The sequence below is a fragment of the Ursus americanus genome, chromosome 19 (assembly GCF_024610735.1).
Source record: "Ursus americanus isolate L20-20 chromosome 19, mUrsAme1.1.p, whole genome shotgun sequence".
Classification (NCBI taxonomy): Eukaryota; Metazoa; Chordata; class Mammalia; order Carnivora; family Ursidae; genus Ursus; species Ursus americanus.
The window spans coordinates 48,497,006-48,519,597 of NC_142145.1; the positions used below are offsets into that span (position 1 = coordinate 48,497,006).

The 22,592-nt window shown below is 41.1% G+C and overlaps 1 protein-coding gene and 1 long non-coding RNA gene across 2 annotated transcripts; one reads left to right on the forward strand and one right to left on the reverse strand.

Annotated features, from left to right (window-relative positions):
* Window positions 1–225: 225 nt before the first annotated feature.
* On the forward strand, window positions 226–22,297 carry CLUL1 (clusterin like 1). Its single transcript, XM_045781785.2, has 7 exons — window positions 226–337; window positions 1,465–1,613; window positions 5,840–6,004; window positions 8,167–8,599; window positions 13,379–13,516; window positions 18,581–18,795; window positions 22,109–22,297. Exons 1-7 carry the CDS (start codon window positions 232–234, stop codon window positions 22,295–22,297), a joined length of 1,395 nt encoding a protein of 464 aa, XP_045637741.2. The 5' UTR covers window positions 226–231.
* On the reverse strand, window positions 3,152–19,790 carry LOC148108515 (uncharacterized). Its single transcript, XR_015727813.1, has 3 exons — window positions 19,637–19,790; window positions 13,373–13,506; window positions 3,152–3,267 (listed from the first exon to the last, which is right to left on the reverse strand). It is a non-coding gene; the product is annotated as an uncharacterized LOC148108515 (long non-coding RNA).
* Window positions 22,298–22,592: the final 295 nt, after the last annotated feature.

Genomic DNA, 22,592 nt, shown 5'->3' on the forward strand with positions numbered 1-22,592 from the left:
CTGTCATAAAGAATGTAAACAAAATAGGGACTTGGTTGTCTTTTTAAAAATTTATATTCCAAGTCTCCTTATGTCCCAGGCATATTAGCATAACTTGTCTAAAGTCATAAAGAAAAACTGACAGAAAAATGCTTCGGATCACCATGTGTTTTCAATTGATGCCGGCAAAAACTAACCGAATGGAAGGCATTTGGTTCAGGTTTATTTTTCCTTTGCAGGAACAGCAGGAACATGAAGCCATCACTCCTGGTGTTTATTGTGTATCTGCTATGGTTGAAAGATTGTCACTGCGCACCGACTTGGAAGGACAGCACCGATATCCATGGAAACCTGAAGGGTACGTTTGGTTTCTTTATCCGCACCGTGCCCTGTTTGCATGTCCTGCTGGCACGTACAGTGATTGAGAGTTGAGAGATAACTGTATTCAGTACGGCCTTCTAGTTTCACGGTGAGAGGTTCTCTAGGCACTTCAACCAAACAGACATGACGCCAAACATCTGGAGTAAGAATAGAAAATTCCAGGCGGGTATCTGAGAACGTTCACATATCCAGATGTTTGCTATCACACAGACAAAACTTGCCAGGTTTTGGACTGCCTTTCGTGGTATCATCCAGATGTTTGGTGTCCTCTAAGCACAGTTTTAATGAACAGTGAAATTCTTTTCTAGCATTTGAAAAATTTAAACAATTAAAGTAATCTGTGCAGTTATTCTTGAGATAGTGAAAGAACGGGATTACAATGACATCAAATCTGGTGGGTCTATGTCATTAACTTGTGACCTTTATTTGAGAGTATATGCTTTGGATACTGAACACTGAGAAAAATAAATAAGTTAAAATGTTGCTTTAGGGGTGTCTAATAGTAAATTTAGAAGCAAGAATAAGCTCCTTTGCACATTGACTACTGCAAAGAGAGAATGAAAATGAATTTCATACCCACTACATGCTAATTAGCGGTGTGTGAGAGATGTCCAGTAGGTTATTAAAGAATCTTGCATTATGTGAGGTACTTTCTAGGTTTGACGCCTCCTGGGAAGGCAATTAAAGCTGAAAGAAAGGGAAATTGTTCACTATGTTTGAGGTGCCCAGTCGGGCATTTAATATAAATTGTCTGTGAAGAAAATTTCAATTTTTTTTCTAATATAAACACACTTGAGTTTTAAGTGAAAGAAAAAAATGGATAAATGGACGCAGGCCCTGAGGAAAATGACAAGAATGAGTTTAAATGAACTCTGACTTGCCTAGGAGCTCAGAAGCGAGGGATAGAACGTATCATCTATGTGGCAGCTCCGTCCATGTGGCAGCTGACAGCCGAGTCATTGTCATCTACTTTCAGAGTTTGATGCAGTAAAAGAACAGCTAAGCCTCCAGTTTGGAGGCAGGAAAAATCGTGAACTCGTTGTAATTCTGATACACTGTAATCTGAGCAGATCTCAAAGGAAAAAACTACAATGTATCTTTTAGGTTTTTCTGAGGCTGGAGACCTAAATGTAGAGGAAAAGGTAAAGAAGGCTTTGATTGGTATGAAGCAGATGAAAATCATGATGGAAAGAAGAGAGGAGGAACATACCAATCTGATGAAAACCCTGAAGAAATGCAGAGAAGAAAAGCAGGTACAGTAATTGAGAATAACACCTGTTCTTAAATATAGCTAGACCATAAACACTGCATTGCTTAGTGCAATTGATAAATTACTTCTTTCCCCTAATAATGGATTTTCTGGACAGCCGCTCTTAGTGGAGGAAAAGTTTGAAGGAAATTTCAGATTTCTTCCAAGAACACAGTGCTAGCAGAGTAGACCTTTGCAGGACTCCAAATCCAGGAATTTGGGGGATTTGTCTCTATTAGGGAAGTGCTACTTTCTTGAAAAGACTTTATCCTTAATTCTTTCTGACTTGGGATGTTGATTCAAAACTGTTTCGGAAGTTTTTGGCTAAATCTGTGCTTTCCAAAGGTTTTTGATCTCCCATCCCTATTACTAAAATTATTATTAGCCTTCACTCCTAAATTTATGCACATTAATTTATTTAGAAGTTAGACACATGAATTGCTACCATTAATATCTCAAGAATGAGGTTCATCACTAGCCAGGGTGGGTATTAAGTCCATATTTCAGATAATCTTCTGGAGAGTATTTTGAAATTTTTTTAGCCGATCGCCAGATCTGATTAGATCATAGTTTTACTTTGTCACGTGACCAACAAAGAGCTTATAATGAAGAAGTATCAGCTCTGCCATTTGTTTCTTGTCTACCTGAGCTTAAATTATTCACATTTTTTTAATATGCTGGTTATTTTTTTTTTCAGGATTTTTTAAGCCTCTTGTCCATTTAGTGAGGGTTAGTCTAGTTAAAATTAGGTAATAAAACGATCATTTACCTGCGTTCTCTTAAATTGGCAATTCATTGCCATCAGCTCTAAGGGAATAGAGAGGGAACCAGTGTCCATGCTCCTGGAATGTGGAGGGCCCCACTTCCCCAGGGTCCTCCTGAGCAGCCGGCAACATGGAATGGTCTGACATAAGCACCATAAGACAGCCCCAGTGTATATGAAATAGTACATCACCCTAATCAATTTCTTCACTCAAATGCCTTTACTTAAGAGCCGCAGTTCAAACTATGTACCTTAGCAATGGGAAATATACATTACAGTTGACTCTTGAACAATGCAGGGGTAAGGGGTGCTGACCTCCAGCCAAAAATCTGCATGTAACTTTTAACTCCCTAAAAACTAAATTACTGATAGTGTACTGTTGACAGAAGCCTTACCAATAACATCAACAGTCAAATAATACATATTTTGTGTGTAGGATGCCTTATATACTGTATTCCTACAATAAAGAAAAAATATTAAGGATATCATAAAGAGAAAAAAAAATCCACATGTAAGTGGACCCATGTATTCAAACCCATGTTTTCAAGGGCTGATTATACATCTAAATGTCCATAGAGGATGTTAAAAATTATTCATATATTACAGTACAAAGCTTAATATGTTTCTAAATTATGAACATTGCATGGCTCCCAGTTTAAGACCACTAACAATGAACATAACATTCAAAACATTTCAATTATTTTTTTAAATTATTTTCCAACATTGCCCTTAAATCAAAGAAGAAATCAAAACGGTAACAAAAATGATTTGGAGGGCACCTGGGTGGCTCAGATGGTTAAGGGTCTGTCCCCACGTCTGGCTCCTGGCTCAGCAGGGAGTCTGCTTCTCCCTCTCCTTCTGCCTCTCCCTCTGCTCATGCTCTCTCTGTATTTTTCTGTCTCAAACGAATAAATAAAATATTTTAAAAAATAATAATTTGGAAAATATTTTAAATTTTAACATTGAGAGTCAATTACTTTTAAATTTTATTTTTAAAAATTTGTAAATGCGGTAAAATACACATAACATCAAATTTACCACCTTAACCATTTTCATGTGTTATAGTTCAATAGTGTTAAGTACCTACACACCGCTGTGCAACCAAGCTCCAGAATTCCTCCCATCTGGCAAAACGGAAACTCTGTACCCATTGCACAACTCCCCATTTTCGCCTCCCCCAACCACCAATTTTTAAATTAAAACATAAAAATAGAAGTTTTAATATTTCCCCCTACACCTATAGACATGTGAATTGGGGGCCCCCAAACTGCAGGGAGCTGCCAGAATTCTATTTCTGAGCACAGTGGCCTCTGGGGAAGAAGAGCTGGATTCTTCCCCAGTGGGATTGTGAACCGACCCCTGGAAATAATGACATTCGATATCATTTACAGGCCCTTTATAAAACACAATATCACATGTAATCCTTCCAGCATCTGCGAAACCCATTATTTTCACTTTACGGCTGAGGAAACTGAGGCTCACGATGTTCGTGAACGTGTAACCCAGCCCTGTAATGAATGACGGGGAAAAAGTCAGCGGGCAGCGCTGTGTCTCTGGGACCCAGTGACTTTGTTTTTCTCCCTTTCCTCAGCCTCCCCACAAGCCAACGGTGTAAAACTATGAAAAGAATGCTCCAGTTAGGGGTGGGTCAAGTAAGCCAATGTCAGCTCAGTTAAGGTTTGGACACTCAAAGAGTCCATTTAAAAATGGAAAAACCTGTTTGAGTCTCCCGCGCTGAAATTACATTAAAGTGAAGATAAAGGATACTTCGGACAAACTATGACAGCAAATATGAGTTTGGTGCCCCAGTCCCCCAGCGCAGAGCACCGCCTATCCTCAGGGGACCCAGGGTCATAATGGACCACTCTACAGCCCCTTGCTATTAATATTTAGTGAGAGCATCTGAAACGAACTAAAAGTGGGAACTCCAGGGGGGCTTAAAGTGATTTTAACCTCACACCAAGTTTATATGGGACTTTGATACACTGTAAACTACGGGAATAGTCCGTGGGTGGGACATCTAGGGGGGAACAGAAGGAATGGGCAGGGCATTCCTAAACCAGAGATCTTCCTCCACAACATGTCACTACGGAAACTTGGCACAGGTGATTTGGTAACTGGTTTTCGTTGTGCTCTTGGAGGTGAGTGGAAGGAAACAGGTAATAACACACTAGATGGCTTGCTTGCTCATCTCACTTAATACAAAGCCTTCAGAGGTAAACCCTATCGCTATTCCTCTTTGTTAAGGAAGGTACTGAGACTCAGAAATGTTAAGTAATTTGCCCAAAGGTACACAGCAACTGTAGTTTGGAATTGGAAATAGTGGGGTTTTGGTTTATGGTGACAATGAACAGGGTATTTAAAACTGGGACAGACTTAGGAAATGTGGGCAGTATTGTTTCCTGCCACGATAGGGTAACTTTCTTGAGAAGACGTAGGAATCCAAAATTATTCTGCAACGCCCAAGGAGATAAGAAAATCCTCAAAAGATTCTCGGCGCCACATGGTTCTTTGGGCTTAACATGCCAGGGAAGGGTGATTTGTTTTTCTCTTCCATTAGGTAAAAATGCACACTAAATTGGTTTTAAGGACAGAAACTTTGCTCCCTCATGTGGTTTTCACTTAAGGGAATCATTGTTAGCTCTGAAACTGTTTGATGGAGGAATCCATTACACCCGTCTGTCCCCTGAACTAGGTCTCAGGCTTGGAGGGAACCAGTCCTTAGAAGTCCACATGTGCAAGGAGGCCAGGGGGCTAGGCAGGGGTGCTGGCCTTGAGGGAGGTCCTGGGGCAAGGTTGAGATTCTCAGGGACAGGTGTCACTTCTGCTGGGTTCCCTTATCACCCAGAGTGGGACCTGGATACATACAGCAAGGCACCACGAGGGGGAGCACTTGGAATATGGATGAGAAGAAAGACGCCTCACCCCTCCCCTCTCCCCCTCCATGCCCCCCAACGCAGCATCTCTGTAATTAGAGTGTAACTTGCTAGGCAGATTTGATATACAAGAATTGCACTTTCTTGCAAGTTTAAGCACATACAAAAATCAAAGGCAGCATAAATAAATAAATTTGTAAGCTTTATAAGCCTTAAAGCCCACTTTCCGCATCTGCCAAGAACTAGATGTGGAGACAGACAAGTAAACAAGTAAATTATAGTCATCCGCGAGAGTGGGGACCATGTCATGGTTCACCCACATCTCGTGGTCTGTCCCATAGCAAGTACCCAATAAATAGCTGTTGAATGACAAATGAATAGATGGGTAAGATTTGCAGTCTTCAGTAGGGATCGATCAGTGCTCTTTTCTTAATCAAACAGAAAGGTAGATTCAAGTAGATCTGTCAGCAGCCAGGGGCCCGATGAAAGAATGAAGAAATACATCAGAATATGCACACTTTTTAAGCGGTGAAATCAGCTACGGTGCACACAGAATTACGAGATGGGTATTTGTTTCTCCTTTTTAATCAGGAAGCCCTGAAACTCATGAATGAAGTTCAGGAACATCTGGAAGAAGAAGAAAGTCTATGCCAGGTGTCTTTGCCAGATTCCTGGGATGAATGCAAGTCTTGCCTGGAGAGTGACTGCATGAGACTTTACACAACCTGCCAACCTAGTTGGTCCATGACAAACACGGTAAGGGGAAACAGAGCTCGAGCTTTCAGAATTCTTACGGTACTTACTCCAGTTTAATTTTTTTTTAAATTTTATTTTATTTATTCGACAGAGAGGGAGACAGCCAGCGAGAGAGGGAACACAAGCAGGGGGAGTGGGAGAGGAAGAAGCAGGCTCATAGCGGAAGAGCCTGATGTGGGGCTCGATCCCACAACGCCGGGATCACGCCCTGAGCCGAAGGCAGACGCTTAACCGCTGTGCCACCCAGGCGCCCCTCCAGTTTAATTTTTAAAAATTAATTTATCTTACTATTTAGAATAGAGATGCCTGACCTGATTCCGGCCTTTTACGATCTAGACTCCAGCATTCATGCTGGCTTATGCAGAAACAACCTATGTACATTCAACTTATCAGCTCAAACAGCCATTCAGTGTTTGTCTCTCCCGGTAATGGCACTGAATATATCGCTCTTAGAGATATTCTGACTCTTTCTGCCTTTTGTTATTTGTGAATATGTCCCCACTAGATTGTAAGCTCTTTGAGGGCATGGATATGTTATCTATCTTCATGTAAGCATTGTAGGTATCTAATAAACGCCAAATTGAATTCTGAATAATAGTATTATAGTCTCTGATTTCAACCTGCTTTCATTTTTTTCCCTGGAGGCCAAACATTTGGAGACATTCTCTGCCTCCTGAATCTCTCCTTCGATAGGCTTCGCCTCTTCCAGCAACACACACATAGGTACACGTTCATGTCCTCTGCAGCCATATCTGCGCATGTCCTGCACGACTGGCATGTTTTCTTTTTTGTTCCCTTTGGTTATTGTCTGGGCAGAGGGAATCACAGAGGGTGGTGACCTGAATAGGATGAGTTCTGCCCTATAAAAGGCTCCTATTGCATTGGCCTCAATTTCTCTTCCCTTCAAGAAGTGAGCTGAATATGAAAGGCAGTGAAATCTCCCTCCCCGTATCAGAGCATGCACTAATTAGGGTATGTTCCTGGCTTGGCAGTGCCATATCCGATTATAGCGGGAGCAACCCCTAGGACAATTCATTTGCCAAGTTAATTTACCTCAACTGTTAATTGCGTCTGCTCTATTTTTATAGCCCCGGTCACTCTCCAATATACCAGAATACAGTAGAATGAGCACTGGCTGGAAGCAGGAGATTTGGGGACCATTCCTGTCTGTGCCAGTTGTGTGACTTTATGAAAATGTCTTGGGGCTTTAAGATTTGTTTTTGTGGGTGGATTCAGGGAAATAGAAGCTGGCAGAGAGAGGGGCAGACAATTGACCCACAATACTTTTTGAGGAAGGCACGAGTAATGTAGGGATTCCTGGAGAATTCTTTGAACAGCACTAGGATGCTAGCCCTGTGAGGTTTCATAGTTGGTATGCTCTGTAACAGTCAGCATGGCCACATCACTACAATATAAGGGCAATTGTGTTCTGGCATGAAGTTGGGTACCATATAGATGGAGAGCACTGTGTGACTGCTGGAAAAAATTCTCCCACTGAGTATAAAATTCTACCATTATAGCTTCATTTCTTTGACTATAGCCAAGGAGGGCTTTGATTCTACTAATATATAACCATCCCTAAGTAACCTATCTAACTCAATCAAGTTTCTATAATACAGTGTGAATGTGTTTATCTTTTCCTTTCCATAGTCTAGTTTGTGAGACAAGAAAGAGGAGACCATAAATTCACTAACAATAGTCCACTGAATGAAACAAGGCAACCCCTCCCCACCCCAAACCCTGAGACAGAGGTGAAAACAAGAGCCTTCTTCACAGTTCTGTGGCAACCTAGACGGTACCGGCTGGCATGCCGACCACGGCCACCACATCAGGTGTGGCTTGTCAACAATACTGAAAACTTGGCCTTTTCAGGCCTTGGGCAGGCACATATAAACAAGAGTTTCAGATCCTCTTTCCACACTCAAAATTAAAGGTACAAGAGTGTTCATAAATGATCTTAAAATGAGTCACCTTTTCCTAGCTTGCCCAGAATTGTTTTTGATTTAGAACGACCAGTGTAAATGGACTTTAAAATTTACAGTAAGAAGTGGTCCCTGTCAATTATCATTCCATTTAAAAATAACAAAATAAAATTGATTTTAAAAAAAGAAATGGTCCAGAAAGAATTAATTTCTTATTCCATTTTATCCTCCACCCCGCAGGTCGAAGAGTTTTTCAGGAAGATCTATGAATACCTGTTTCCTTTCCATGAGGATAATGAGAAAGGTCTCCCTGTGGGGGAACAGTTCATTGAGGAGGACACGCAAGTGGCTCAAATAGAGACTGTGTTCAGCCAGCTGACTGTGGACGTGACATTTCTCTTTAACCGAAGTCTTAACGTTTTCAAACAGATGCAGCAAGAATTTGACCAGACTTTCCAATCATATTTCATGCCAGATACAGACTTAATGCGGCCTGACTTTCTTCCCGCTCCATCCAAAGAGCCGAGGGAAAAAGCAGATCCTGTGCAAAGTTGGGACATTCCCAGCTTCTTCCAGCTCTTTTATAATTTCAGCCTCTCTATTTACCGCAGTATCAGCGCAACAATCACCAAGACACTGAATGCAATAGAGGATTCACCAGAACAAGGCAAAGGCAAGTATTAAAAGATGAGCTTTCCTTAGATGTCAATACTAAGGTTAAGCTTTGTTTTCCTTTGGAAAGAGTAGACATTTCTAAGTTGTGCAAGGTTTCTGAGAGTGACAATTTATGGAGAATCAAAATTTCAGAGCCTCTTAGAGAAAGCTTTGAAGTCTGCCGAACACCATCCCTCCTCTGTCATTGCCAAGAGCCCTGTGGGGCTGGTATCTCTTGTTAAAGCAAATTTTCAAAGCTGAGAAAGAAAATGCTAGCAGCGTGAGAAGCTGAACGAAAGTTGCCTCCTTTATTAAAACTCATGTAGATATGCTCAGCTCTATTCTGCTAGAACATCATGGGATTTCTTTAAAATCAGTCTAGACTCCTCAACTCCCAGTTTGGGAAGGAGCCCTCATGTCCTGTATTAACCGGGTCACGCTGAGTGCCCAGTGTCCTCTGCATCACTGCCTTATGCCTTTAAATCGTAGCATTTATGCACAAAAACACAGAAGATGCTCACAGACAAACCCCAAACTACAGACACCAGAATATCTATAAAGGATAAGAAGTGCCTCAACCAAGGCCAAACATGCCCCACGATGGTCCATGTTGTCTTCAGGCAGAAGACGATGCCTTCCTTGGGCTTCTGTGGGGGTGGCTGGGACACAGCATCTCAGAAATGAGAGCTGCTGGCTGGGCCAAGGTAACATCTACATTTCCTTAGACTTTTGTCTTATGGACACAGGCCCATGGGAAAATACTCCCCTCTGACATGAAAAATAATGTGGGCTCCTTCTAGAAATCCTGCCATTTGTAACAACATGAATGAACTGGAGGACATTATGCTAACTGAAACAAGCCACACACAGAAGGACAAATACTATATATGGTACCACTTATATGAGGGGTCTAAACTAGTCAGGTCGTGGAAGCAGAGATTAGAATGGGGTTGCTGGGAGCTGAGTTGAGGGGGAAATGGGAGATGTTGGTCAGAGAGTGCAAAGTTTCTGTTACGCAAGATGAGTAAGTCCTAAACTTATAAGTCCAATTGTGCAGGAAAGCGCCTATCATTAAAAACACTGTACTGAATACTTGAAAATTTCCTAAGAGGGTAGATCTTATGTTACGCATTCTTAATAATGATGATAGTAACAATAACAAATAAAAGGGCAGGAGAACACTTTTGGAAGTGATGGATAGGTTTATGGCATGGATTGTGGTGATAGTTTCATGGGTTTATACTTCTCTCCAAACTCTCCAAGTTGTATATATTAATTTATGCATAGCTTTTTGAATGTAGAAAGAAATGGGCTCCTTCTAGTTATTTTCCAATTATACCAGCTGTACCTGCAACATCTGAATCAAATTCTCAAAATCACCATGACATTGTATCGCTGGTCTCTATCTAGAAGGCGCCTACGTCACAGCACCAGAAACTGAAGCCAAAAAACAACACATGCCATCTTTCCCGTCCCATTGTCCCATGAGCAGAGAACAGCCATCATTACTGGAATCCTTGTTGGGTTCTTGTTCAGACTCTGGAGGACTTTCTCGTAAATCAGGTGTTTTCTCTGGTGTTCTATCCTGAGGTTCCAAGTTTGCCGATATTCAAGGAAAGCATCAACGCAGTAGACTAAACATACCAACCCTGGGGTGATATTAGATAAGTTTTGCCTGAACTTCTACAGAGATACCAATTGTTTGGGGATAATGTTTGGCATGTGTTCATTAGAACAAATTGGCGCCCCCCATCTTTCACATTGCATACAACCTTATTCGGGGGTTGCTACGTTCACACGTGCACAGGAGTATATAGTGATTCCTCCACTTTGAAATGGAAATAACTTCCTAATCACTGCAACTCCCTCCCACTCCACCGACTAAGAATGTAGATTTCCACCAGTTCTGCCCCAGCTTCCTCCCCATTCTCACAGCCCAGAACCAGCCCCCCCCCCTCAGCTGACCCTCTGCACAACCTCCACGTTGGTGATAACCTGCATATCCAGAGCCCCCTGTGATGCAAAGGTAATATAATGCAAATATGAAAAACAAAACAAAAGAGCCCGTGTTACACTCTTACACTCTCTTTCCTCTGCTATCCCTCCCCTAACCAGACAGCGCCCAGCTGGCTCCACAGAGGGGACGCTCTCCTCTCAGATGAGCACCTGTGGACTATTTATCAAGAATAGGCAGGGGTTGTAGGGTATTTGCAAGTGGTTTCCATGACTTTTCTGGACAGGTGGTAGGTGAACAATAAACCTAACGCTCCTGGAAAATCTGCCTAATGAAAAGACATTCTGAGCTTTGCCCCCTTGTAGACAGAATAACAGCTGCCCGAAGATATCTACACCCTAATCCTCAGGACCTGTGAATATGGTGTGTTACACAGCAAAGGGAAAGTAAGGTTGTAGATGGAACTGAGGTTGCTTGTCAGCTGACCTTAAAATGGGGAGATTATTCTGAATTACCATGTGGCTACAAGGGTTGTTAGAAGTGGAAGAGGAAGGCAGAGTGGAATCTCTAGAGACGGTAGCATGAGAAGGACTTGGCCCTACTTTGCTGGCTTTGCAGCTGGAGGAAGGGGGCCAGGAGCCAAGGACTATAGTTGGCTTCTAGAACTTGGAAAGGCAAGGAAATAGATTCTCCCCTAGAGCCTCCAGGGGGGAAAAAAATTGCTGCCCACGCCTTGATTTTAGGCCAGTGAGACCCATTTCAAACTTCTGACCTACAAAACCAGAAGATCATTGGTGTTATTTTAAAACCACTAAATGTGTGGTAATCTGTCACAACGGCAACAGGAAACCAGTACAAGCCTCTTGTCAGTTATAATGGCCAACACTGAGTGAGTGAGTGAGCGCTGTGTATCTGACAACCTTCATGGATGGGCTTTATTTGTCATGATTGTCCTAAGAGCTAAAATTAGAAAAATAGCTAGAATTGAATAATGAGCACCATTAAAAGAAAAGAGGAGATTATAAAAAATCAAACATTGGGGCACCTGGGTGGCTTAGTTGTTTAAGCACTCAACTCTTGATCTCAGCTCAGGTCCTGATCTCAGGGCTGTGAGTTCAAGCCCCGTGTTGGGCCCCACAACGGGCGTGGAGCCTCCTTAGAAAAAAAAAAATCTGAAATATTTTGGTTTTTAATATTTGTATTTGATTGAGTGTGGTTTCATTTTAGTCTTCATATGGGAGAATTTCCTTCCCACTTTGGTCTTTCTAAACCTCAGTTCCTGAATCTGTTGAAAGAGAATAAAATAGCTCTTGAAGTTGTCCTCGCTTGCCGTGTCAATCTCTGGAAAGGATAGAGGAGACTGCGTTCAATAAAACTGTGTGGTGTAGTAGCTTGGTGCAGTGCCAGAGGCTGGGAGGTAAGAGTTCTAATCCTACCTTAGAGAGCATTCGCTGACTTTAATTTTCCCTTGAGTGGGGTGGCGAGACAGAGGCAGGTGGGGACAGTATATGGCCAATATGAGTGATGGCACCGGAAGTAGCTGCCTAGAGGGGTCTGGAGGCTCTGTGATGGGTTACTGCCATGCCATGGACAGGATGAGGAACTGGTAGCGTATGGCTCTGGAATTTACCATCCCTGATCTGTATACCCCATATTAGTCTAGATGCTGGGAATAAAACCACGATTATGACACAGCCCCTGCCTCTCCGGAGCTCAGTCCAGAGAAAGGAGAACAGATCACTGGACAATTACATTACCTCCGTTACCATATTGTAAGTGAAATAACAGAGGAAGGTACAGGAGAATGGCATGATTTCAACTGACAAGACCAAATCCCTTCCCTCAGTGGGGGGAGTCTAACAGAGAAGATAAGAAAGCGACTAGTACAGAAAACAGAGACAAGCTCTGCAGCAGAACTCCTCACAGGGGTCCTGGGGGTGATCTAACCAATGCCTCAGGTTTTTAAGCAACAGACTCCACAATTCAGCTCAAAATGAAATGTTTCATTTTAAAATGTTGACGATTTAATTGAAGAAAAAAATCATCAGGTTGTAAATTAATAATAAATGTTTCCTAATGTGAAACTCTCAGTTGAGAACTGTCAATTTTCTGTGGGACAGTCTTCTTTCTTACATCATCATTTTCATAGGAATTTTTAATTCTTCCAGAAAAAGAAAAGGGTTTCTCAAAAGTTGATTGGCTTTAGATGTTTCCCTAAATCTTTGACCCATCGTTCATAACATTATATATGTGAAATGCAAAAGGAATAGTAAGAAAGTAAATGCCTACCACCCAGCTTTGGAAACAGTCCCAGTACCTTTCAAACTCCAATGTACTTTCCAATTATAGCTTTAAAAAATTAAAATAATTATTAGAAAATTTTTAAATAGAAAGAAATCCAAAGAGAAAAGTGGCCTATAATCCCTTATTTAAGTCACGGACATCAGAAATAATAATAATAAAAATAAGACACACTAAAATAATTCAAATATATAAAAGAACAAACAAATGAAAGCTGCCCTCTCTCACCCCATCAAGTATCTCTTCGAAAAGATTCCTCATGATTCTTTCCAGAAAATAAAATTATATGCATTAACCTTTCGGAGGCGGGGGGGGGGGGCAGTGTACAAACAATCATAGTAATGGGGTTGTTGGATCAAAGAATATATGCAATTTTAAATAGATGTCAAATTGTCCTAGCAAATTGTGCCACAGTATGCCCTCCTATGACTGAATACAGAACGATTTTGAAAGAACTGGTACGAAAAAGAAATGATGTCACGCCCACGCCTTTAAAATGCAGACCCTAATGACATTAATGTGCAAACACTATGTTACCTGCAGATTCTAACCATGGAAGCCTGACTTCAAAGGTGTTGCCTGTGCGGGACAGAGGACTGTGTGGAGAACTTGGCCAGAATTTGTCAGAATGTTTCCAGTTTCATGCCAGATGCCAAAAATGTCAGGATTACCTGTGGGAAGGTAAATAATTATTATTTTCCAGGGTTTCAATAGTATTCTGCTCAGAGGTCACAATCTCACTTTTACAAGCATCATGGGTTCATTTACCTTCCCTCAAGCACTTTTTTTTGCATGCTGATTCCCATCTGGGGGTGCTCAGTGTAGGTTTAGAAACTTTCATTATTCAAAAGTAAGCCAACTCCCTTTTTCTCTTATTTAAAATTCCATCATTGCTCCTGCAACATTTTTTATGCTTAAAGACCAAGAACCACTACTGCGTGCAAAAGAGAAGGTAGGAGCAAATTAGGGCACTCCTTCCTTCTTACTGCAAGAAAAAGAGAGCCCACCACGGAAGCCACCTTCCGTTGTATAAGCAAATTGTTAGCCAAGTGAGTTGTTTTGTTTTGTTGTAAGTGGCATTAACCCTTTCCAATTGGTGGGTTAATTCCTAGTTCGTATTTAAATATGTAAAATGGCTCCTCCTCAGAAACAACCCTTCTCCTCCCAGACCTGGCCAAGAAAGGCGAGAAATGCTTCCCTCCTACGGCCCCTCACTGTCCTCCCTCCCTCCCCTCTTCTCCTTTCCCCTCCCCTAACTAAAGTCACTCCTCCCACCTGCCAGCCCACCCCCCCCCAACACATTTTCTCATAAAAGCCAAGAGGTTTCGATTCCTATGCTTCTGCTTTTCACCTCGCTGAAGCCCTGAAGGAAGGAGTTGCTAAAAGGCTAGAAGATTGAATATAAACTGGACCTTTTTGTTTTTTCTCCTGAATGGCTAATTCACTGACTCTGCACCTCTGTTTCATCACATGGAGAATGGAAATAACAGATCTATTTTATACAGGTGTTTTCCAGATTACATGAAATGTCTACCATACTGATTTTCATTATTGAAGGTTTTGCTTTTTAAGTCACAGTTACAAGGTTGCATGCAGAAACAGAAGTTTTTATAACAGAAAAATATACACAAATACCCTGATTACTTACAAAAATAGTCCCACTCAAACATCCCATCTATGTATCATCGACTTCCTTTCATCCAGTTAAAAACTTGGCTGAATAATCTCTCCCTGTCATAAAATCATGCAGAAGATGGGAGAGGGAACCGGAGAAAGGTGGTCAAGAGGTACAAGCTTCCAGTTATAAGATAAAGAGGCGCGAGGCAGGTAAGCCACGGCGGGATGGCCATCGCTAACCTGCTGTGCGACGTACGGGAAAGTCGGTATGAAAGTAGATCCTAAGAGTTCCCCTCACAAGGAGAAATTTTGTTTTCTTCCTGTTGGATCTCTACGACATGATGGATATTAACTAAACTATTGCAAGAATTAGTTCACAATATATGTAAATCAGACCACCAGACAGTACATCTTAAACTTAGACAGTAATATATGTCAATGATTGCTCAATAAAACTGGAAAAAACACGGCAGAAATCAGATAATACAGTACAAATGTCTCAGGCAATCAATACACATCAGACGATGCGTTCGATTCAGCAGACATCGGGTAACACGGAAAGCAGGCAACGTGAATCGGCTGCTGCATAGAGAAAACGTCAAGGAAAGGGTGCTCTATCGCGCTCCCATACGACTTGAAGCTTTTAGGATAAAATGCATTTTGTTACAACGGTATGAAGGATGCAAGAACAAGAACCCATGTGCCTACAACTGGATTCAGAAACAAAACATTACCAAAATAGATGAAGCCCCCTCTGTGCCCCTTCCAGATCACATCCTCTTTATCCCCTCAAAAGGAAACTGCTATTTTGAGTTTAGTGTTTATTACTCCTTTGCTTTTCTTTATACTGTTATCACGTGTATGTATCTAATAACACACACAGCATACATAGCAATGTTTTGCATGTGTTTCATTTTGTATTGTCCAAGTATGATTTTTAAGTTTAAAACTATGACTCATATAAATATAAAATGAGCACGTGTCAAGATGAATTTATCCTGTTAATGAGGGAATCCACAAAGTGCTAAAGGTGTTTCAAAGGAGTACAGGAGAGACTAAAGAAATTATAGTCAAAGATAGACAGAACATGGAAGTCAGATTGCAAAATTAAATACAAACTAGTTATTGGGCAATAAAATAAGTTTTGCAGTAATGTTTTCTATCAGACCAAAATAATTTATGTCTCTACTGGACAAAGAGCCCTCGCAACTTTTCAATTTAGATGTTCGTCTAAGCACATAGAATCTGGCCCTGAGCACCAGTAAATGGTAAACCCAACAAAAGATCATTTCCCTAGAGAATCAAAGCGGCTTTAGGTGGTCTCTTGGTCAGTGCTTTATATAACGTTGAAAAGAATGCAGCCATTCTTCTGCCTTATTTCCAAATTTTGGATGATTTTTCTTAACAATGTAAAATATTATTAGTTATGTATTCTTTGGCAACTTGGTTTGTCACAATATAGTTTGTGAGATCCGGCCATGTGAATACGTGTTCTAAGTCATTAAGTCCCTGCTCCCGTCAGTCTGTGCAGACGTATCAAATTTATCCATTCTCCTTAAGTCTAGTTAAGTTGCTTCCATGTGTCGCTATTACAAACAACTCTTCTACATTTTGCCCAACATTAATTTTGCCTCTTCAAGCAACATTTGATTCTTTCCTTGTTCTAAGATGAACCACATAGCTATAATTATAGATGCAAGATCTTATAAATCTTATAATAAATTTATATTTGATAAACATTTTCCAAGACATCATAAATCTTTTTGTTTTCCCACTAGTTACCATGCATTTTTGACCCTGATTTTAAACAGATTTACTGTGACTCTTTTCCTCTTCTCCCATATCAATTGCTGGTACTGAATATATACATCCAAATTCAAAATAATAGTATCCCTTTGAGAGGACACTAAGGGGTTTTGATGTGGAAGGGGCCCAGTGGGGGCTTCGTATGTTTAGGTAATATTTCATTTCTTAATATAAGTGGTAGGCACATGGGATTTATACCAAGGAACTTTGTCTCCTGCCCATTTTGTTATATAAGACCATATAATTATCAATTGAACTAGATCTGTTTTGAAAGTGATGCGGGTATATAATCAATTACTTAAGAACAATAGGCATAAACTGGGAACTCTCCTAGGCAGAAGGGGGCATATGTATAGATTAAAACAAAATAACCACAATAATTTGTGGTTTCTTCCATCAAGAAATATTTTATTTTATATTTTTTATTTATTATATATATATATATATTTTTTTTTTTTTTCCAGTCCATAAATCTGGGCTTGGCTGTGGGTCTGTTCTTAGTGAATGCAGCATTGGCAAATGTGACCAAAGTGCAGGCTTGACATGTGCTAGTAAATTAAACCTTGTTCTGGGGCATCTGGGTGGCTCAGTCCATGAAGCGTCTGCCTTTGGCTCAGGTGGTGACCCCTAGATCCAGTCCCGCAGTAGAGTCGGGCTCCCTGCTCAGTGGGGCATCTTCTTCTGCCCCTCCCCACCCCATTCATTCTCTCTCACTCACTCACTCACTCTCTCAAATAAATAAATAAAATCTTTTAAAAAAAAACAAAAAAATTCTCTCTTGCTGTTGGATATCTATCTACTACCATGTGAACATTTGTGTATCTCCTTTGGAGAAATGTCTACTCAAATCCTTTGCCCATATTTTAATTTTGTTGTTTGTCTTTTTATCATTGAGTTGTAAGAGTTCTTTATATATTCTAGATACTAAACCCTTATCAGATATATTATCTACAAATATTTTCTCCCATTCCCATGTGCTGACTTTTCACTTTTGGAATGGTCCCTTTTGAAGTAAAAAAATTTTTCATTTCAATGAAGTCTAACTTATCTATTTCTTTTCTTTTTTGTATTTTGATGCTACATCTAAGAAGCCATCGCTGAAGTGCCAGGGGGCTCAGTCAATTAAGTGTCTGATTTCAGCTCAGGCTATGATCTCAGGGTCATGAGGTCGAGCCCCACATGGGGCTCCGTGCTCAGTGGGGAGTCCGCTTGAGATTCTGTCCCTTCCTTTTCCCTCTGCCCCTCCCTCCACTCACCCTCACTCTCTCTCTCAAATAAATAAATAAATCTTAAAAAAAAAAAGAAAAAGAAAAGAAACCATTGCCTAATCCAAGGTCACATAGATTCACACTTATGTTTCACCTACAAGACTTACATATCTAGTCCCTGTATTTAGGTCTCTGATACATTGGAGTTCATTTTTGTATGGTGTGAGGTAGGAATCCAGTTTCTTTCTTTTGCACTGGATATCCAGTTGTCTCAGTTCCACCTCTTGAAAAGACTGTTCTTTCCCTCATAGAATTATCTTGGCGCCTTCGTTGAAAACCCATTAACAGTAAATATAGGGCTTATTTCGACTCTCAATTCTATTCCATTGATCCTTATGTCTATCCTATGTCAATACCACACTCTTAAACGTTGTACTTTGTAGGAAGCTTTGGGAAGTGTGAGTGGTCGGTCTTCAGATCATCTTTCCACAGTATCAAGCTGCTCATCAACACAGCTATGTAACTTCCTGTAATCCTGACTCAGTTCAGATGGGCTGTTGTGCAATACAGCACAGAGCTGCAAAATCGTAGTGTCTTGTAAGCACAAAGGTTTATTTCTCACTCTGCTGCGTCAATTACAGTTTGAGTGGACGCTCTGCTACACCTGTCACTCAGGGCATTGCAGCCTCCACTATATGGAGCAAACCTAGTTCTGCCATCAGGGGAAAGGGAACATGATAAATCCTTAACTGTTCCTTGTGTATCCTCCAGAGGTGAGACCCATCACCTTGAAAACACCACACTCAACTTCAAGGTGATGGGAAGCACAATCTCCCATGCGCCCTGATCAGAATGTCAGTGAGTAGCCCTGATGACCCTTCAGAGACACTACCGAAAGGAGGAAAAGAAAAAGACACATTTGCTAAATGTCCAATGAGCAGGCACTTCACAGTGTTATATCATTCACGCCTATTTTACCTAATTGAAAACTCACTGAAGGTCCAAAGGCTGGAAATAGACCTAGAAAGCTTAAGGGCTGGGATTTAAACCCACATCACCCAACTCCAAATGTCATGGGCATTTTCCTTCACCATGTGACTTTCTTCTTTGCTAGACTGTCCCCACGTACCTGAACTACACACAAAAGTAGATGAGGCCCTCGAACTGGTCAACGTATCCCATCAGCAATATGCCCAGGTTCTCCAGATGACCCAGCGTCACCTAGAGGACACCACCTATCTGATGGAGAAGATGAGAGAGGAATTTGGCTGGGTGGCTGAACTGGCAAACCAGATTCCAGGAACTGAGAACGTCTCCAGTTCCATAAAGGTAATGGAGAGACCCGAGAACAGATATGGCGATTCCATGTGCATACATTGATTTTTTTCTGTTAATTCACCTGTGTAGTACATCGGCATTCGAAAACAAGCTGTGGGAGGATATTCGTATTTCCATTATGATTGTATTCAGGCTGACCTGAAACAAGAAACTCTATAAAGAAAACCAACTTAAAATGCAAAATGCTTTCTAGTCCAGACATGGCCAATTCTGCTTAGAGCTACGGGGATGTACTTAACTGATACAAGTAACTTTGAAGAAACCTGACCAGTGTAATTTTTAAGAGAGAAAACTTTCAGGTGAAGCAACGAGCTCAAATGCTGACCCTGATACTTAGCAGCTGAGTAAGTTTGGGAACATTCCGTAACCTTTCTAGGTCTCAGTTTTCCCCCCTGAAGAATGGAAATCATAAAAGGATGCCTTCAAACGGATGTCCGTAAAGCCATAAGTATAGGTTCCTTATCCAAAGCAAGAGTTTTGCAAATTCTAGCTCTCAATAGTTTTTGAAACAAAAAGCTGCTGACTTACCTTGCGAGTTAAACGTATTTGTATACTAATATTCACAACAAAACATACTGCCATCTTAAGTTGCACTTATACCATGTTTCCCACCGTCAATCAATAACATAAAACAGTGACTGATTTCTCTTCCAACCAACTGCCCCACCCCCACTCCCGTAACCGCATTACGTTAACATACAAATGTACCGGGCTGACGACTCCTGACGAGGTTAGTTACTGACGGTTCCTAAAAAGACCTGGATACAAAAATCACCAGGCAGAGCAACTGAGGAAGCAATAGTTTGTGCCTCATGTAATATCAGTGCCTTACCCAGATCCCCCGGGATCCTTTTACCAACTTTGGCTGGTGCGGCTGCTAACTGCTCTTCTCGCCCCCAAACCTTCTCCAAAGGCTTGCCCTAGGGGACACTTAAGAGCTCCCAGCCGCAGAAACAAAACAAGTCCAAATCAGAGAGGGAGCCAAACCATAAGAGACTCTTAATCATAAGAAACCGACTGAGGGTTGCTGCGGGGGCGGGGGTAACGGGTGCGGCGCATTAAGGAGGCACGTGATGTGATGAGCGCTGGGTGTTATTCGCAACTGACGAATCAGTGAACTCTACCTCTGAAACTAATATACTATATGTCAACTAATTGAATTTAAATAAATTTAAAAAAAAAAGAGCTCCCTGCAGCATCAAGCTGAGGCCAGAGGTCACCTGAAGCCACATTCCTAGATTAGCTTCTCCCTCTTGTCTGTGTTGGTTGCCGAATCCCCCCCCCCCCCCCCCCCGCCCCGAGTTTCCCCTGAAGTCACCCTTAGTCCGTCACTTGCGTCAGAGTCTCAGGCTCTGCTTCCAGGGAATCTGGCCTATGATAATCTGTGTCCTAGTAGTTCTCTTTCAGACTGCAAAGTTGTGGCCCCTGTGTGGTTTGAGACATAAGTTTAGAGAGTCATAACCAGCACATTAAACAAACAAAACAGAATAGGGCAGACTGGGAGAGAAAATATTAGAGCACATTATCTTTAACAAATCATATCGCATATATCATGGAACGTTCATTTCCATTATGTGCGTGTACGTGTGTGTAAATATGTGTGTATACATATATGTAAGACTTGTTTTTGAGTCATGACGTAAAATGTATTTGTAACTCTCGAACAGCCAAATGTTCTGAAAACCACGCTCCCATCCCGGCTGATTCTCTGATTCATTTCCTCCGTTAGATAGATCGTACCCGAGGAGAGTAAAATAATTCAGTATATTTGATCATCCGCACAAATACAGACTTTCAACTAATGAGGAAAAGCTCTTGTCTTAAAGAATAAAATCTGAAGAAAAATTTGAGCAGTGCTTTCAGTCTAATCACAGCCCAGAGTTAATTGCTTTCATCGTCGTATTTTCCATTCTATGCTTCAGTTTGCTTCTATTCTAGTGTCTCTGGGTAACACTAACAGATTTACCTGAAATTCTTTATATTGATGACAAAGGCAGTTCTGTGCAAAAATCTCCATATGAAATAAAATTATGGTTTTCAAAGATACATTGTTCTAATAATCATTGTCACAAAAGAGCGCTTACTATGCATCAGGCAATGTTCTAAGACTTTTTCATACACCAGACCGTTTCATACTCTCAGTGATCCCTCCGAGGTATTGTTTTTCACATTTTACAGGTGAGGCACAGAGAAGTTAAACAACTTGTCTGAGGTCACACAGCTAGGAAAGCAGCAGAACTAGGATTCAAACCTAAGCAGCATTTTTCCGGAATTGTTGAACTTAACCACTTTGCCAAACTACCTGTAAAAGTTATTTTTCTCAAAACAGCTCTTATTTCATCATGTAACAGGAAGTGCAAAGTCATAAAACAGCAAGGACCGAAGAGGAATACACAAATTCCAACAGGTGAAAAGTTATGCCCCTCAGGTTGTAGTTACACGGTGTTAGCTTTATAATTATTCATTAAACTAGACAAAAAAGCTTTATGCAGTTTTTATGTGGTTATATTCACCAAAAGGAAAAGGGGGGAAATCATGTTCACTATTCTTTCATAAACTAGAATTAAGAAATTATCAGTTTTTATTCTGCTTCTTAATATTTTGTTTTAGTTTTTTTGATAAGGGGGTTATTTGAAAACATTTTCAAAATAGTTCTCTTGAGGTTACATGAACTTGCATGTCAGTACAGTGTCATTTAAATTATTAAAATCAAAGTACACACACTTGAGAATTCACTAAGAGTAACCCCTGTGACTTTCAGATGACTGGGTCTCACAAACATCACACATGCCACCCTCAATTGTAAATGTCCTAGAAAAACTCAGTATTAAGCTTGGTGCATCACATTAATATTTGTGACGCTGACAGTTGTGCTCACCAAATACTCTGTCAGCAGCTCTTGCTGTCAGAACTTGCTGGTGCCACGTGGCAAGTTCTGGCCAAGGAAATGCGAACAAGACTGACCAGGGTTATTTCTAGACTGAGAGAGTGCAGGGCCCGTGTGTACTCATCTGCTCTCTGTCTCTGCCAAGGGCACAAAGAAAGCCAGGCCTTCCTCGTGTTACAGCCACGAGATGACATGCCACTGTCAACCAGGGTCCCGAGCAGTGGAGGCTGTGCAGAGCGCCTGAAATGGACACGAAACATGAGTGAGAAATAAATGTTTGCTGTGTGAAGCCACTGGGATGCTGGGGCTACTTTGTTACCTCAGCACAACCCGGCCTGTCCTAACTGATGGCTCTTACATGAATGCTGAATGTACACTGGGGTAGAGTAATCTTTCATGTGTGATCCTTCTTCTTAGGTGGTTCCAAATGTTCAGGAAGGCGATTTTTCCAAACAAGATGACACGATGGTAGACTTAAGCGTTCTGTCTTCCCCCAACTTCACACTCAAGACCCCTCTTGAAGAAAATGCTGAGAGTTCTAACTTCATTAGCTACGTGCTGGAGAAAGCTGTGCAGCATATTAAGAAACATTTTAAAACTTGGTAAGCAGAGTGTCTGGTTAGGAATGCCTTGTTGATAGGAATAGATGATTCATTAAGGGAAAGACAACAAAACTAGTTTTTAAATATCCAGAAAATAGGGGTGCCAGGCTGGCTCAGTTGGAAGAGCAACGGACTCTTGATCTCAGGGTCATGAGTTCAAGCCCCATGTAGATAAAATACCTGGAAAATATATTCAACCTCATTAATCATCAAAGACATAAAAATTAAGATGATAGCACTGTGTGCCTATCAAATGTGTAAATTTTAAAAAATACAAAATTTTGATAGGAATGTGATGA